General features: G+C 42.1%; 1 protein-coding gene across 1 annotated transcript; it reads right to left on the minus strand.

Annotated features, from left to right (window-relative positions):
- Positions 1 to 3,047: 3,047 nt before the first annotated feature.
- On the minus strand, positions 3,048 to 15,504 carry ppl (periplakin). Its single transcript, XM_030790246.1, has 22 exons — positions 15,445 to 15,504; positions 11,590 to 11,689; positions 11,327 to 11,481; positions 11,046 to 11,166; positions 10,592 to 10,714; positions 10,388 to 10,429; positions 10,104 to 10,265; positions 9,821 to 9,928; positions 9,554 to 9,649; positions 9,329 to 9,451; positions 9,035 to 9,181; positions 8,575 to 8,726; positions 8,365 to 8,468; positions 8,125 to 8,282; positions 7,862 to 8,040; positions 7,621 to 7,759; positions 7,325 to 7,518; positions 6,918 to 7,068; positions 6,721 to 6,804; positions 6,507 to 6,623; positions 6,239 to 6,331; positions 3,048 to 6,153 (listed from the first exon to the last, which is right to left on the minus strand). The coding sequence occupies exons 1-22, from the start codon at positions 15,492 to 15,494 to the stop codon at positions 3,484 to 3,486; spliced, it is 5,268 nt and encodes a 1,755-aa protein (XP_030646106.1). The 5' UTR covers positions 15,495 to 15,504; the 3' UTR covers positions 3,048 to 3,483.
- Positions 15,505 to 16,681: the final 1,177 nt, after the last annotated feature.

Raw genomic sequence — 16,681 nt, forward strand, 5'->3', positions numbered from 1 at the left:
CATCTAAATTCGAACTGCTCCCGAAGTTGCTCATTGTCTCCCAACTGAGTGTGATGAATACTGTCGGTCAAAAATGACGTCCCATAAGCAGAGTTGCAATGTACAGATCTGAGGAGATGTAAAACGTGTTTACAGGGTAGGGTGACAAGGGAGGGTATTGCAGAAAGCGGGTTTAGTGAAAACTCAGTTAATTAACTCAGACTAGGCCTAAGTAGTAAACCTCCAAATAGAAGAGCCCGATAGCTTCGTTCTCCAAGCAAAACAAAGCTATAGGGCTCTTATATTAGGAGGTTTACTACTTGCTCTGAGTAATCTAACTCAAGATTTTTCACAAAACCCGCTTTCTGGAACACCCCCTGGAGGACTGTACTACGAAGCGAGGTAACTGGCTTATCCAGGTAACCTCTGGTTAAGTTCACTTAAAATAAGTAGTAAACCTCCTAATAGAAGAGTCCTATGGTGTCATTCTCCTAGCAAAACAAAGCCATAGGATTCTTCTATTATTATATAACCTCACACAGCATTTTGACCCTCAATATGCATCCGCATATTGAGATATCTCTTGAAAATAAAACCCAAATGACCAGTACTGTCCCACATTTTCATTGATCATTTAGTTTTTAATTGTTCGAAATAAGAACACGTGGATGCGTTCTTTTATCCGCCAGCACATGGTTGCTACTCTGTTTAACAGCACTACGTCAAAAGCAACATCCTGCCTCAAAGTTACAAATGCAACTTAAATACACTTTTCTAAAAGCCTGGCTTTTATCCAATGGCTGAGAAAAGAGCAATGGAGGCGGTCACCAAGAGGCTGTGATGGCCGTCACTCAAACTGTGCAGACGTGGAGGCGGCGAACTCCTCTGCTAAGTCACAAAAACCAAATTTACACAAACTTTGCAGTTATGAAGGTCAAAACTACCAAGCGACATCATGGCCACACGGAAAAGAAAACGTTCCTTTAGTAAAAAACTGGCTGCGACATAGCCTATTCCTTGGGGGTCTGTATTTAACTTTTTCCAGTTAAGGAATAGTAAAACTAAATTAGCGTACTCATCTCGACGTTTTATGACATATATATAATGTAATATAATATAATAACATATAATCATATGTTATATTACTTGGCATCATGAACTAACTTTGCGAACGAATTAGGTTCACTGACAGCTTGAGAATCAGGTTAATCGGTCAGTGGTTATCGAAAAGCCATTGTAATTACGACTATATGATAAATATCGCTTCCATATGCGCACTTATTTTTTTCATTTTGTACAGCTGTACAACTTGCGTTTTCTTTTATTTTATATATTTGTGTACGAGGGAGGCAAGGCTGATGGCCTAACTGGTGCGTTGTGGAATTGACAAGAGGACAAAGTATAGGTATTTACGAGCCGAAAGGCAGAGTACAAATGTTTCTTATTCAGTTCCAAACAAACTTACTACTCGTCCAACATTTTTGGTTTGTTTGCGTCTGGTCACTCTATTACAGGGTGTATATTAAAAAAGTAGAGTCAAAGACAAGGTACTGTGTTTCTCTTTAACAGATAAAATTGCATTAGATGTCGAAATTCCGTAGTAAAATAATGCAGTCTAGTCTACGATTAGCTTCTATTGCTTGACTGGGAAGTCCGTTCTCATGATAATATTGTTCCCACACTGTATGCACATGGACATTTTATCCACTGCCGATCAGACCATATGACAATATCTTTATTTATCAGAAAACAACTAAAAGATGTTAATGCTTGTCCATTGGTTTATTAATAAATTGTGTCAAGAACAATTGTGTCTTGTGGCAGAGGAAAATACTTTTTTTAATGCGCGCCAGTCACAGCAGGGAATGGTAATCCCCCCACCTCTGCCCCATTACTGTACTCATCACTTCTACAAGAGGTAAATTATTTCAGGAAAAAAAAGTCTTTTGTGAATTGTCACAATAAGTGTGTAGTGTGAATGATCTTCATTATAACTGAGGTATATCTTAACTTTATGGTAATGACCTATGACGCAGTTTGGCGGCAACCAATCGGAATGTAGAAGTGGTCCGCTTAAGGGAATTCTAAAGAACACAACAGTGTATACTACTGTTTGCACCAAACATTAGTTCCCCCTAAACTTTAATCAGGAACAGGGTCGCAGTTACTTTAATGCAAGCTACACACAAATTAACGTTAATGTCAGTAAACTATAAACTGCATACTGAAATTTGACTTCGCACTTAGCACCTGCACAAAAGTTACACACAAAAGGCTTTTAATTATTTTACTTCGTTATTTTATTTTGTTACCAAATATACATTTATAATTGCTCATTTTTTCCCTTCATCGGTCGATTTCTCACCTTCACATTTAAAAGACTTCATTAGGTTAACTTATACCCTACTTGTGGTCAGTCGGCACAAAGATACCAGTCGACAAGTTTGTTTGCTTTGCGGCCGCTTTAAAAACAATGTAGCAGGACCAAGCATTCTGAACGAACTTGTATCCACCTATCTCGTCTACGTCAGAGCGTCCACAGCGTTCGACAGCGTTGTTGGCAGGGCGGCCAGAGCGAATTTCGAAGCTCTCGCCGATCCTAGTGTGAACGTACAGTAAAACATTTATAGATCTGGAAAGGTTGTGTGTGGATATTGAACATTGTTATTTCTGCAATTCCACATTACTTTGACCATCTACGTTCAGCTACATTTCTCTTATTTATAGGCTGAATTTCCTTACAGATCTGATTTTCCATATATATTCATGAATCCACAGCAGATTCATCGATGTTTCTCACAATGCATCAAAATGTAAATCTTACGAACAATTTTTTAAGAATAGTCAAAAAGGATCAGTTTTGTTAAATTACTTAAACGACTTCAAAAATAGTAAACATACTATGTCAATAAATATTAATCGGATCAAAGTAATTAATGGTTTATTCCATCATAACAACTGTAAACAAAAGTATTTTGTTACATAAAGTTTAAACATATGCAGTGGAAAATAAAAATGAAGAAAGCTTCTTTTTCATTCTTTTTCTTCTTCTTATAATTTTATTCATGTCTTTTTGCTCTTATTTCATCCAGAGAATGTGAAAAGATAAAAATTAAAAACAACACACACAAAATTCCCCAAAAGACAAAATTATCTGAACCCATGTATACAGAAAATTAACTTGAATAGTTAGATAGTAAATCTGTATCTGTGTGATGTTTCAGAATCACCTGCAGTATGAATGAAGAGTTAGCCCCTCAAACCCACACACACGGACAAAGGACAAAACAAAGACCATTTTTTGCACCATTACGGAGTCCTACAAGACCCACGGAAAATAAATACACAGTGCATTGAGAAGCATAACATGATGTTTCAATTTAGTTGCATGTGTAAAATTAATGCAGATCAGCATATAGTGAATAATTCACAAACGGTTTGGGTAAGCACAGTGTTTCAGCTTTAAGATCATAAAAATAGACATATGTTTCCTGGTTTGTAGACTTATTTGCTCTTTCCTGACACCATGACACCAAACTCCTGGATGCTTATTTCTTTGTTTTGATACTGCTGTAGCTGACGGTTTGTGATGTGACCTGCTTTTAGGGCATCCTCAATGGAGAACTTCTTGCCTGACTTCCTGTCATGAAGAACTGACGACTCCCCATTTGGACCCTTGACTGTGATTTCTTCCCAGTCACATTCCTGACTCTGTAGATTGACAAACATTTTCCAGTCAATGAGCCCCAGTTTGTAGGCCTCTTCTGGCCTCATCTCTTTGCCAGTGTCTGGATCGATGACAACAATAGAGCGGCGGAGGTGACTTTCCCTCTGTTCCCTCCGCATTCTCACTGAAGAAAGGTTCTTTTGAAGTTTTTCAATTTCTATGTCTTTCTCAGCCGTGACGCGCTTCAGGTCTGCTAGCTCCTTTTGCAAGGACTCTAGTCGGAGCTCCAGGTTCTTTGCGTTCTCCACTGGAGCTGACTCTGTGATATGTCTGGTTTCTTTTGTGGTGATCTGGATCTCCGCCTGAAGTTTCCTGATTTCATTTTGCAGGCGCTGGTTTTCCTGTTGCAGCCTGTTGCTCTCGTCACGGATGAAGTCCAGCTCTTTCGATGATTTTGTGTTTGTGAACTCCATCTCAGACAATTTGGAATTGATGTTCATGAGCTCCTGGTCCAGCTCTCTGCGGCGCCGTTTTTCTTCCTCGAGAGTGTCCTTTAGCCTCTCAATCTCAAGCTCTGCCTCAGGATCTCTCTCAACCTGAACCTTCTCAGACCGCACAACTTTTTCACGTACCTCCATTTTCTCAAGAGTGAGCTGCTTCTGCAACAAGATATTGTACTCTTTCTCCAAAAGCATACGTTTGTGCCTCTCCTCCTCGACCTGAAGCCTTAGGATGGAGTGTTCCTTTTCTTGCTGTGGGTCTTGCTGTAGGACTACCTTTTGTTTCACTGTTACTTTTTCCCTGTTCTCCTTGTCTCTGAGCTCTAGTTCATTGAGTGTGACTCTAAGCCTCTGGATTTCCAGTTCAGCTTCCCGCCGGGCCCTGCGTTCACGTTCAAGCTCCTCCAACTGGAGGTCAAGTTCAGCCTTCTGACGTTGAAGCTTGTACAATTCATCTTTTAAGCTGTCCTTTTGTCGCTGCTCATTGTTGATGTTCTTAGAAAAGTTGTCACATTCTGTCCTCAGGATTGGATCCTCTTCCATTTTCACAACCTCCTGATGGACAATTTTTTCTCTAATTTGTGACAAATCAATCTTTTTGAGCCGGATCTTCTCCTCATGAGCAGATCGCTCTCTCTCCAAGTCCAAACGCTTCTTTTGTTCCTCCGCTAGTTTACGCTTCAGGCTCTCGACCTCTTCCTTGGTTTTGGGATCTTCTCTGTATTGTATAACCTCATTGACGACCTCCTTAGTCTGAACCTGGGGCTTTGCGTCTTTCCATCTCTGAATCTCGAGCTGCAGCTGACGAATTTCCAAGTCAGCTTTGTCAGTTTGGTGGGTTTTGTCCACAATTTCATTCCGGAGTTTCTCCAACTCTCTCTCTGTCTCAGGGTCGGTTTTATATTTGATGACCTCTTTTATGATTTCTTTGTATTCAACTTGTGGGCCTCTATTTTTTAGCATCTTCAGTTCATCCTGAAGAGATCCAAGTTGTAGCTCTGCATCTCTGCACCTTCTCTGCTGCTCCACCAGGTCAAGGCGAAGATTAGCAACTTCACTCTCAGCCTTAGGGTCAGGTCGGACAATTTCTCGCATCTTCTCCTGGACAATGACCTTCGACTTCTCTGCTTCAAGGCTTGTGATCTTTCGGTCGAGGTCAGCCTTCTCTCGCTGAGAGGATCTGTGTTTAGCCTTTTCATCCTCAAGCTGCCGTCTGAGGTTTTCCACCTCTCTCTCAAGAGCAATATCTTTTTCCACCTTAAGGACCTCTTTAATGGAAATCTTCTCCTCTGCAATTGCTTTTTCCTTTTCCAGGCGCTTCAGTTTTTCCTGCATGAAACTGAGCTCATCTTCAAGTTGTTTCCGGGCATCTATTTCTTTCTGTTTCCTGTCCAGAAGCAGTCTGTACTCAATCTCTAGCTGGGGGTCATTTTGCACCTTGATGACTTCTTCCTCCACAATGACCTCCTTCTCTTTACTCTTTTCTGCAGAGAGAAAACTGACCTGACTCTGGATCTGGACAATCTCATTGTCTTTGACCATCTTCTGTCTCTTAAGCTCCTCCAACTCTTCCCTAAGCTTTCTCAGTTCTTCCTCTTGTTCTCTGTCTCTCTCAATGCGGAGCACCTCCTTCACAGTGTACTGTTGAGCACCTTCTCTCATCTCAGTCTCAATCCCGCGTAGTTTGAGCCGTAGAGTATCCAGTTCACTTTCCAGGACACGAGTAGTCCTTCGTTCATCTGAGAGCTTCTGTTGGACTTTGTGAATCTCTTCATCAAGCTGAGGGTCAGGCACCTTCTTGATCAGCTCTTTCTTAACAATTGTGTCCTGGGGTTTTTGGCCTTCGAGGACATAGATGTCAGTCTGGATGTTTTGGATTTCCTTCTCGAGCTGTTCTCTCCTCTGAGTCTCTTCTTCCAGTTGCTTCCTGATTCTCCAGGGTTCCTCTCCAGGGGCTGCTGATCTTACAGACTGCACATTCTGTTGCACTACAGCGACTTCAGGTTGCTGCAACAGTAAAGATATAGTTGATGATCTGACAGCAGTACAGTCTCCTGTTTTAGGCCTAAACACTATTTTGTCATTCCCATACCTGACTGAGAAGACTTTGAGCAAATTCCAGATTCTGCAGTCTTTGCCTGTTCACAGCATTGACTTCAGTGAATTTAGCTTCAATAGCAGCCTCCTTTGGTAAAAAACAAACAAACAAACAAAAAATGTTCAAATGTTGGTTTCAGAAATGTATTGCATGAAACTGGGTCTAAACAGAGTGGTCTTCAAATACATCTTCTGCCTCCTGCATCAAGTGTGTTCATTTCATTAACAGCATTAATATTTAGAGGGGAAATGTCATTTCTTACCTCACCCTTCACCTTAAGTGCAGGGGATTCCAGTCTGCTCCTTTTGTATGTCTGTGGAACGAGCCCATCTTCAAGATCCAGAAGAGACTTGAACTTTTCAGTTTCATTTTCATAGTCCTATCCAGGCATACAAGACAAATAACATTATTTATTTACAGACACAGAGCAAAAACATTAGATAATTATGGCTTCTTTGGTAGATTTGGTTTCGTACCTTGACTGCTTGCTGGTAAGTCTGTGCATTCTTTGAGATATTATTTAAGTCTGACTCCTTCCTTGTGATATCAGAGAGCAGATTCTGAGAGGAAATAAAGCGAAGTTATTGATACGAGACTCTCATTTCAGTGGAAAGGGTCCCATGAAAGTTCCAGGCTCCTGAATAACTCATATCGTCAGTGTCTGCAGACTTACTCTTTGATTTGCCAATTTTGAATCTATTTGCCTCAGGTCATCAGTTTCACGTGGCTCGTAGTTTGGGACTCGTGAGAGCCAGCTGTTGAGGTTGTCATAATCTTTGCGATAATTACCGTAGGCCACTTTGGCTCTCTGAAGACTCTGTGACCTGTAAAAAATAAAACACGAGAGAGATTGTATTGACAATCATTATGAATATCATTATTATATCCTTATGAGTATAACAATGTACAAGGCTTTACAAATGATGCAGACGTTAGAATGTATTTCAGTGAACATTCAAGAGTTCCGGTGCAAACACACACTTCACATATTTTTTAAGTGCTATTTCACAGCCCAGTTTGAGAAAATCAGAACTTGTAATAGCATAAACACAAATCTTTGGGACGACTAAATGTACTGACCTGAGATCAATCTCCCTGTTCAGGTTATCGTAGCGTTTGCTGAGTTTCTGGACCTCTGCTTCCTGCCTCTCAATGTCAGGGCAGTGCTCCTGCAGGTTATTGGCCATGGTGTCACAGCTGCTCTTGGCAGCCCTTAGGTTCTGCTCTGTCTCAGTGACTGCTGATCTCTTGGCCCTCAACTCTGATGCCATGTCCTGTAGTAGAGATTACACATGTATTGTGAAGACTCTGCAAAGGATGATAAAATAATGAAGATCTGTTGAGAAAGTGAGAGAGTACAAAGGGCCAGATCTTACAGCCAGCTCACGCTGGGTGTTCTCAAGGGAGTTCATGTCAGATGGGGCAACCTCCTCTCTGGCAAGTTTGTTTTCATAGGTGGACAGCAGATTTTTCCCATTCTGCAAAGAGTTCTCCAGACGATTGGAGCTGTTAAGTCTATGAAAACAAATTGGGAGACAATGCATCGATTTACAAGGTTGGTTTTGAAAACTTCAGACTCATTGTAAATGGCACTTATCGTGCAGGAACTGTACATACTTGTCTTCAGCACATTTCAGCAGCAGGTCAACTCTGTTGTATTTCTTGTCAGCCTCGTCCACTTTTGCATAGAGCTGTGGAGCGCTGGCACATTTTGGATTTGATTTCAGGAACCTCTCTGCTTCCTGTACCTTTGAGACCTTTTCTGGCTCTATTTTATGAACAGCAGTGGCAATGTCCTGCAATGAAAATATCTGATTAGTCCCAGGTGCAAGGATCAGATTTGTCATGTTTTCTCTGTAAATATCACTTTTACAACTGACCTTCATGTCCTGCAGCCTGTCGACACTATCCTGTAAGGGACGCGTCTGCTCCAGAGGAGGGCGCACACGAGCGTAAATGGCCTTCTCCTGTTTATCCAGATCATTGACCACTTTGTCCAGTCCTGCCATCAGCTGACGACACTGTTGCTCTTGCTTATCTGTGATCATGGCGGGATAGGTTCAGTTACTAGGAAGCAGACTACCTCACATTGTTAAACTGGATTATTTATGTCAACGTACCACTGACGCCTGAGCCCTCCTTTTTCAGATCGGCAAGGCGTGTCTGCAGTGTGCTTTTGCTGCTCACCACCTTCTGTTTGACACTCTTCTGTTGGTTAACCAGACTGCAGGAAAATAAAATGAGTCATAATGAAAATGCATACAAGTTCAGTCCGTGAGAAATGCCTGTTCATATTTAGATACATCTAGGACAAAGCAGTGGATCCTCACTTTTCAGCAATGGCGATAGACTCTGGATCAGTTGGTGGGATCATGAAGCATACACCGGGAGCAGTCAGCTTGCGCCCTGAGGAGTCTTTAACATCCCACTTGGTTCCATTATTCCTAAGCAGAGTGTAGCGCTCTCCACGGGCAATCTGTCCCTGTGCCACAAACAACAATCAAACGAAAAAGACTCAGACTCTGACTTGATTACAGCTAAAACTAGCAAATCCAAAATCCGCGGAATAGTTCACCAGGGGGGCTTTAAATGAGAAACATCACCGATGCACAGGCCTTCTTAAGGATTTGAATACATTAAACTGCAAGAAGTGAAAGCGTAAGTGAGGGTGAAATGTTCTTTAGTGTTTGCTCTTGATAAATGGCTCCTATGTCTCCTGAGGGAATTAGGAAGAGCCCTTAAGCCTTAATTCCTGGGGAAGAGAGGCGAGAGACTGTTTAAGTGCCAAACCTGCTCTGAGTCGAAGTCACACAGTGCCTCTATTGGGAGGAGCTTCTGGGGTGTTTCCCTTCTGAACTTCAGTGGGAGAACTTGCAGACTGCGGCTCTGAAGGGACTTCACCCGATCCTCAAAGTGATCCAAGGCCTTCGCTTGGTCCTACCCACACAAACAAACACGTTTAGCATCTGAGAAGAAGCTCCTATATGCGTGTTCACACTAACATGCCCATTCGCAAATACAGAGGCATGAAAATAACATATTTCAGATGGATATTACAATTGCTTCTGTAGAGATTTTACTTACATCCAAATCAGCAATCAAGCCCTCCACCTGGTACATGTCTTTAAATTCTGGATTGTATTTCTGGTTGATCTCAGTTTCCAGTCTCTTAAGCAGGTCCTGAGTGTCTCTTGCCTCCTTGTGAAACTGGGAGAAAAGAAATTTAGACATTGATGAGTGTAAAACTAAGAGTCAGCCGCCATATTGATTTGATATGAAGCAGATGGAGATCTTTGGCGGTAAACTCACTTTGTGGTACTCGTCCATGGACTTCAGGTGATTTTCCTCACAGATGAGCAGGTTGAGGTATTCTTTCCAGTCCGCGTGAACAGCTTCCATGTGAGCCTACAAACAGCAGCAGAAGAGCAGTTTCAGCACAAAGCTGTGTGAAGTGCTTCAAAATCAGGGATTTTATAAGCATTTGAGCGTCTATGCTTTTTTTTTTTCCCTTTTCTCGGGGGGGGGGGGGGGGGGATTAAGACTGCCTCTGAGCCACACAGTGTCCAACAGCTATACCTCAATCACATTCTTTCCCGGATGGTTGTTCTCCAGGAGCTTCTCCCCATCGTCATTCAGCTTTGTGACTGTGGCCTCCTTAGACTCCAGGCACTTGCCAATGAAGTTCTGTTGTGGAGAGCAGGCATGAGTTGGACAAAATGGAAAAACACTACACAGCAGTGATAAGTTGGCAGCATGACTGAAAATGGAATAATTACTCAGTTTTAGTTTTTATGATATAATTCAGTGCGACCTTCCACCTATTCAACAATGCAGCACTGTGTTTAATCATTCATCTTGCCTCGTACTGCCTCTTGCGGGCAGGGTAGTCCAGGTTGTTGTCACTCCAGTCATATGAGATGCGTTCGTCAGCCTGCTGGTCCATCCAGTACAGCTCGTTTGTGCAGCGCTGCATGAAGTCCCGCAGAGTGAGTAAATTCCTCTGTCGAGCTGTGGAGGATGCCTGCGGGAGGAGACACTCATTGAAACCTGTGTCATCTCTAATAGCACCAGGGCCCGTAGGCCTGACAGTAATACAGGAGGTATGGGGGGAAAAAGAAATGAAACGAACAAATTTGGTCTTACCAGGAGCTTGTTATATTTAGACTGCATGGCTCCACTATTATCCTGTTATGCAAATATAAAAGTAAGAAGAGCATGTCGGTATACGAAACACATGAAAATGAGTGTAAAGGTCATCTTCTCAAAAATGACAGATTCCACTTTGCATTTTGGTTCAAGGACATTTCGAGCTAGAAAGCACATTAAGTAAGCCCTTCAGTGGTTTACCTTGTCATCCTCTGTAATGTAAGGAGCCAAAGCCTCGACTTCACTCTGAAAGATGTTGTGCTCTTCCACTTCCTGTTCAATGGTGGGCAAGTCTTGTCCAAATCCCTTGTTGTTGATGTTTGCCTGAATAAAAGACACAAACACACTTGCCTAAGTGTGATGTGCTCTCCGGGTGTATCATTCATACCACAGCGCTCCTTGGCATCCATTTTCTCCCCAATGTGCAAAAGTCTCCTCCCACCACAAGCAAAGCCAATCACCATGTTTCTCCACACACTGACACTTGCATAGCATTTTGACAAGATACAGTGTATTTGGAGAGGAATTCTGTTCACTTAACCCTTAACTGTATAGATGTCACGAGTGTCTCCCTAACTCAGACCCTTACTCAAAGGATCACAGCCTTAAACTCACATCAGTAAGGGTGGCAAGAGTTTGCTGGCCGGTGACTCACCAGTTTCTCGTCAATAATCTTTCCCCAGTTGACTTTGGGAACCCCCTCACTCCTGATCTGATGGTAGATCCGGTCATGGTCCTCCCTGAGCTTCATCACACGCTCTCTCAGCTGTTTCATACTGGTACAGCAATGAGGGCACCGGTTATTAAATACAGCATTCGGTTTTTTTTGCCTTCATAATGTTGCACGTCTTCAATCAAGCTAGACCTCTACAGCTAGTTTGTGAGAAAATACTGTTGATTTGTTTAAGACTGTCAGGAGGCACTGAGTAAACTCACTCCTGTTCAATCATCTCAGCCTGAGGATGTTGCAAACGGGTGGCATTAGCTGCATCCTCATCCAGGCTGTCCAACAGCTCCAGGGAATTTAGAATCCTCTTGTTAGTGTCCTCCTGGTACAGGGGCGGTTTGCCTTCATTGATTTTGGTCACGTCCTAAAAAAGGGGGTTGTATAAATATTTCATGAAGGTGACACAAAATGCAGAAACCACACAGACTAAAAATGAGTTCAAAAGCCAGTTTCTGCGCTGTGGTGTACATACTCTGTTGAGATTCTGCTCTGTTTCCAGAATGTTCTTCTCCACTTTGTCAGCATTTTTCTGTAGCTTCTCAATCAGGGCAGTAAGCTCAGTGGCAGTTGGTCTGGGAATAAAATGTGCATTTATATTGTTAGAGAATATAGTATGTGGTCTAGTAAACTACTGTGTGAGCAGTGACAGATCTGCATGGGACACTTATCTCATTCCAATTAGGATCAGAATTTAACACACTTAATAAAGGAAAGTGAAAAGGCTTTGAGAGTAACTTAGACAAATGAGTCTGAATTAAAAAAACAGAACATAAACAGATTTGAGTACTGGTAGTAAGACATCCCATAACACATCAAACCAAGAATGGTAATAATGAGTTTAAATAACGACAGACTCTGCAGGAGCATGCATGAGCATGCAGTAAACCAAGAGTGACACACCGGTTTGCATAATGAGCAAATAGAGTAAAGGAGCTTCACTGTATTTTCTCATTAAAACATCTGCTACAGTTCCACGCCATCAGTTACATTGCTCTGATTTGTTAACAGAAGCATGTGGCAGACTGACAGTGGTATTCTGTCAGTCTGGGTGAACCAGACGGGAGCACAACCATGCCGGAGTGTTAACATGTACCGTGCAAAGTCACGTAAAGAAAAAAAAAAACCTCTCAATGTCTCTTTAAGGTCAAAAACTTGACGAAACTTGATCAGAATAGTGCACCTCTCTATGCCCCCAGGACACTGACGGATTTTTTTTCTTCTTTTTTTTTTCTGGCAAACAACTTGCTACTATGCTACTGACTCGTCCTGTGGTTTGTCCAGTTTGAACTCAGTCCATTTGGTTTCACATGGTTTAATTACTTCTTTTTGTGTGAATGATTTGCTGGATTAAATGTACAGGAACTGATTACATTTCAGAATGTCAATGGCAGATTCTCAAAGATGTTCGCAGGCGTGTACTGGCCCTGCTTTAATGAGGGTATCACGAGTGCCCAAACAGGTTGGATGAGTTTCGCTGACTTTCTCTGCTGTCAACATTACTGTTTAATGGCACACAAGATGTGGACCTGACAGAGTTATAGTTTGAAGTCAAAGGTGAATACTGTCCGATAAACAGTATATGTAAGTAAGTACTAATTAATAAAGACAGGGCAACAATGCATGCACACTGACGCTGATGTAAAACAGATGATTGAAAGAACTGCTTTCCCAAACTGGCTTCACAACTCAACATCACATAATTAGTAGATGTCTTGTGAGGTTTGGGGGAGTGGCAGTTCATTGGCCTCTCTCTTCCCCCCCCCCCCCCCCCCCCCACCCCCCCCCCAAGGCTTTCCCTTTCCTTACGCTCCAGTTTAGCATGACAGTTTTTACAGAGAGGTTCTAAACCCACCATCATTTTAGTGGTGAGGGTCATATTTTTTGGCCAGGAATCAGCTTCAAGAGGTTCTCTTCCCATGTCCAAATCTCCAGGACTGGTGAGCCTTTTTTTCGACGGCTGAGTCTAAACCCCTGGCGCTCTTAACGCTGAATGATCCATTGAGCGTATTGAAAACAGAAACTCACACTGATGACTCACGCAGAGAAATATGTGTAGTGCGGATGATCACTTGTTTTTAGACATCTGTTTCAAATAACACCAGTACACCCGAACCAAAACCATATTTCGGGGAGTACTGGGTTGTGAAACACTGTTCTGAGCTTAGCTTTATATCATTCTTTATATTACTGCTGGTCTGAGATGTCTGTGTTTTTCTTTTCCTCTAAAATGCTGGCATGCATGATAATTCATGATGGACTACGCTGGGGATAAAAGGACCGTCGATGAGAGAGAGAAGTTGCTCTGTGACTGAGAGGCTGTACACAGGTTTTCTGGAGCTGTGTGTTTTGCTTACTCAGTCCTGGGAAACACAGGCTTGGTGCTGAGGTCATTACACTAACCTGTGGAGTGACTTACATGACACATCACTCAGGCATGTTCTAATGGGCGAGACAGACTGCCGACTCACAGAGTTGAATAACGACTTTTCTATATGTAACAGGGCTGCCCATTTCTGTTGATGACGATGATTATTATTATTTTTTTGTATTGTGTTCTTCGTTCAATAGAAACACATCCTATTTGTTTAGTATTCAAAGAAATAACTGTGGGTTGTTAAGCAAACCAAAACAACGGTCGGACACTTCTTTGGAGATGTAAAATAGAATGAAGGTTCACTGTGAAAATGGAATTTTTTTTCTCGTGCTTTTAAAAGTTTTAATGGGCACAACCCATGAAGAGTTAAAGGGGAAAAAAAGCCCCTGAAAATCCATGCACTGGTGAATGAGCTCAAGGCTAGACACATCCGTCAAGCCTCCCTGTGTATTCTGCTTGTTCGAACTTGAGTTTCTGTCATTCAAATCACACACCTGGGATTGGAATATTAGGCTCTATGAAGAACAGCAAAGAGACCCAAACAAGCAGAGCAACACGACACAGCTACAATAGTAAGGGTGGAGGTGTATTCACATTGCTAAGATTCCATAACACCTCCCAACCAACCAAATTTCACACAGATTACAAATGCACGTAATTACGTAAGCTCCCATTGATTGAGCACACCAGCACAGATCTTCACACACTGGCTTCACACTTCTGACCAGTAACCCAGAGTGATCTGCAAAGCAGGATGTCCCCTGAAACTCATGCCAACCTAACTACAGCCCTCTCTTGCCTTGGTTTCATACGATTTCATACTTAAGACATGGCTTAAAACGGCAAACTCATTCCAAACGTGTGCACCAGAAAGAATGGTATGATTTCAGAGGACGCTTCCCTCCAGCTTGTTCGGAGATTCTCCATCTGTGGAATGATCAGCGGACAGGTCGGTCTGGTCTGTCTGAGTGAGCATTACTCAAAAAACTGATGATACTATCAGGTAGGACAGTGATCAAGAGCCTAAAGATCAGAACCTATGCACCCACTGTCCATGTCAACCCAGGGGTACGTCCCATGGAACATGTCTTCTGCTAACTGGTTAATTTAACACAGACATCAAGGCTGTTTAGTGGCAAAGTTTAGTGCTGTCCTCCAGTTGGACAGTTTTGACTCACGGTTTACATTATGTAACAAACTGAGAAATACTATAACACAAAAATATAATTGACTATTAACAACCCAAGCCCTTGCACCAATTCTGCAAATAGATTATACACAAAGCTTAGGATACTAGCATAAAACGTAAATCTCATCGTATGTGCTTATAGAGTATGTATAAACTTATTCAATGGCGTAGTGTTATGGATCCTAAATTACTGGCACCTGCTGTTTGTCTACATGCGTTACGCGTAACTGTATGTTTGCGTTAGCAATCTTGATTCTTAAGTAAATTCGATTTTTTTAAGATGGAGCGTAAGCAGAACGTAATGTAATCCACATTACTTATCGGTACACAGAGAGAAGAAGTTATCCAACCTGTTGTAGCACTTTGTCAGTCTGCCACACCCTTTGTGATTGGAATTAAGTACAAGGACATTTTTACAGAAAAAACCTTACAAATCTTTTCACCTCAAAAGATAAGTTATTGAAATTAAACGCGAATATATCATCATTTTGTCAAGGCGCATGGTGTTTGCAAATTACTGTGCATCGAGTTAAAAATACACATGCAAACAAACCAAAACAGAAATCTGATACAACGTACAATTTTCAGACACCAACCAGTTTTAACACTCTGACGATAAAGTGAACCTCGCGACTTCAGAATTCGCAAACTGCGATATGGAAAGTATGAAAAGAGCTCTAGTCTTTAAAAAAAAAAAAAAACACGTAGGTTGTTCAACTGAGCTCTTGTTTGAAAAGTTTTGAAGAAAGAGAGAGAGACCCAACCTTTTCTGTGAGATCGTCACACTGGTCTTTGAAGACTTTTTCTTAAACATTTTGACAGATTCCTAGCTCCCCGACACCTGTCCTTCTGTATCGCACGTTAACAATCCCAGGTGTAGGATGAGGTGTTGATGTCTTCGGATCGGTTTGCTACCTTGAACACTACGAACTGAGCAGGTAGCTATACATACACCCACTTGCAAGCCGTCCAGCGTAAGAGCGTTTGGCTGTGCCCTCCCACTGGCAACACCTCCATTTGTCTGTCACAAGCCAGACATTCCGGCCAAAGACAGCCCCGATGAATTATGGAGCGATATCCTCCCATTTGGGTACCACATACCGCAGCTTATCACCGCATGGGCGTTGACTCTTATTGATTTTAGTGACATTCTTAAGCGGGCACTCTACAACTGAAAGATATGCCTGTTTTTCTTTCTTTTTTTTTTTAAATCATTATTTTCCGGTTGAAAATTGCGTGGGTTAAAATTTAGGAGAGAGAAAATGAAAACGTGAAGTGAATGTGGCCTCTTAAAAAACAATAATTAAAGTGAGATTTCAGGGGTAGCGGCAGCACAATATCGCGGCCAAACATTAACTTAAATAACCCAGCATTTATTGTATCATCTTTTTATGAAACTTTTTATTGAGCCTTCACTATCACTCATCATTTTACTTCGTACAGTTCACGAGGTTTGGGATTCGGTGTTAATATGTACGTTTGCACATATGCAAACGTTTTATGTAGTCAGGGCTTATGATCTTAAGTCTGCTGTGTAGTGTTACTGCCCCTCAAAGAGACCTAAGTATATACACATGAGTGGAAGCTATTGTTGGCCTTGTAAAAGGGCAGTGAGAGTGGAGGGATCCCTGAGACATGACACTACAGGAGAAGTCAGAGGACCCGCCAGCTTCCCGCATGTCTGCTCCACCTCAGAATCCTCCTCATCACTCCGGCACAGAGGTCAGGGGTAGTGAGCGGTGCCTGTGTGCTGATGCAGGAATCCTACTGAATTTAACCCACTGCACGAGTCTCTCAGTATTAGCAGGTCAAGTTTCAGCTGAAAATATAGAAGCATCTCTCAGGAGTTACAGACGTACCTGTTCCTAGAGAGAAAGACATTATCTAAAAGATTGTGCTTTTTAGACACATAACAATGATCGAGTTACAACAATGACCTGTTCCCGGTGGTAAACATGCCTGCTTGTTTCAGAGATCTTGTGTACTCAGAGACTGAACACA

This window comes from Chanos chanos, chromosome 13 (genome assembly GCF_902362185.1).
Source record: "Chanos chanos chromosome 13, fChaCha1.1, whole genome shotgun sequence".
In the NCBI taxonomy this organism is placed as follows: Eukaryota; Metazoa; Chordata; class Actinopteri; order Gonorynchiformes; family Chanidae; genus Chanos; species Chanos chanos.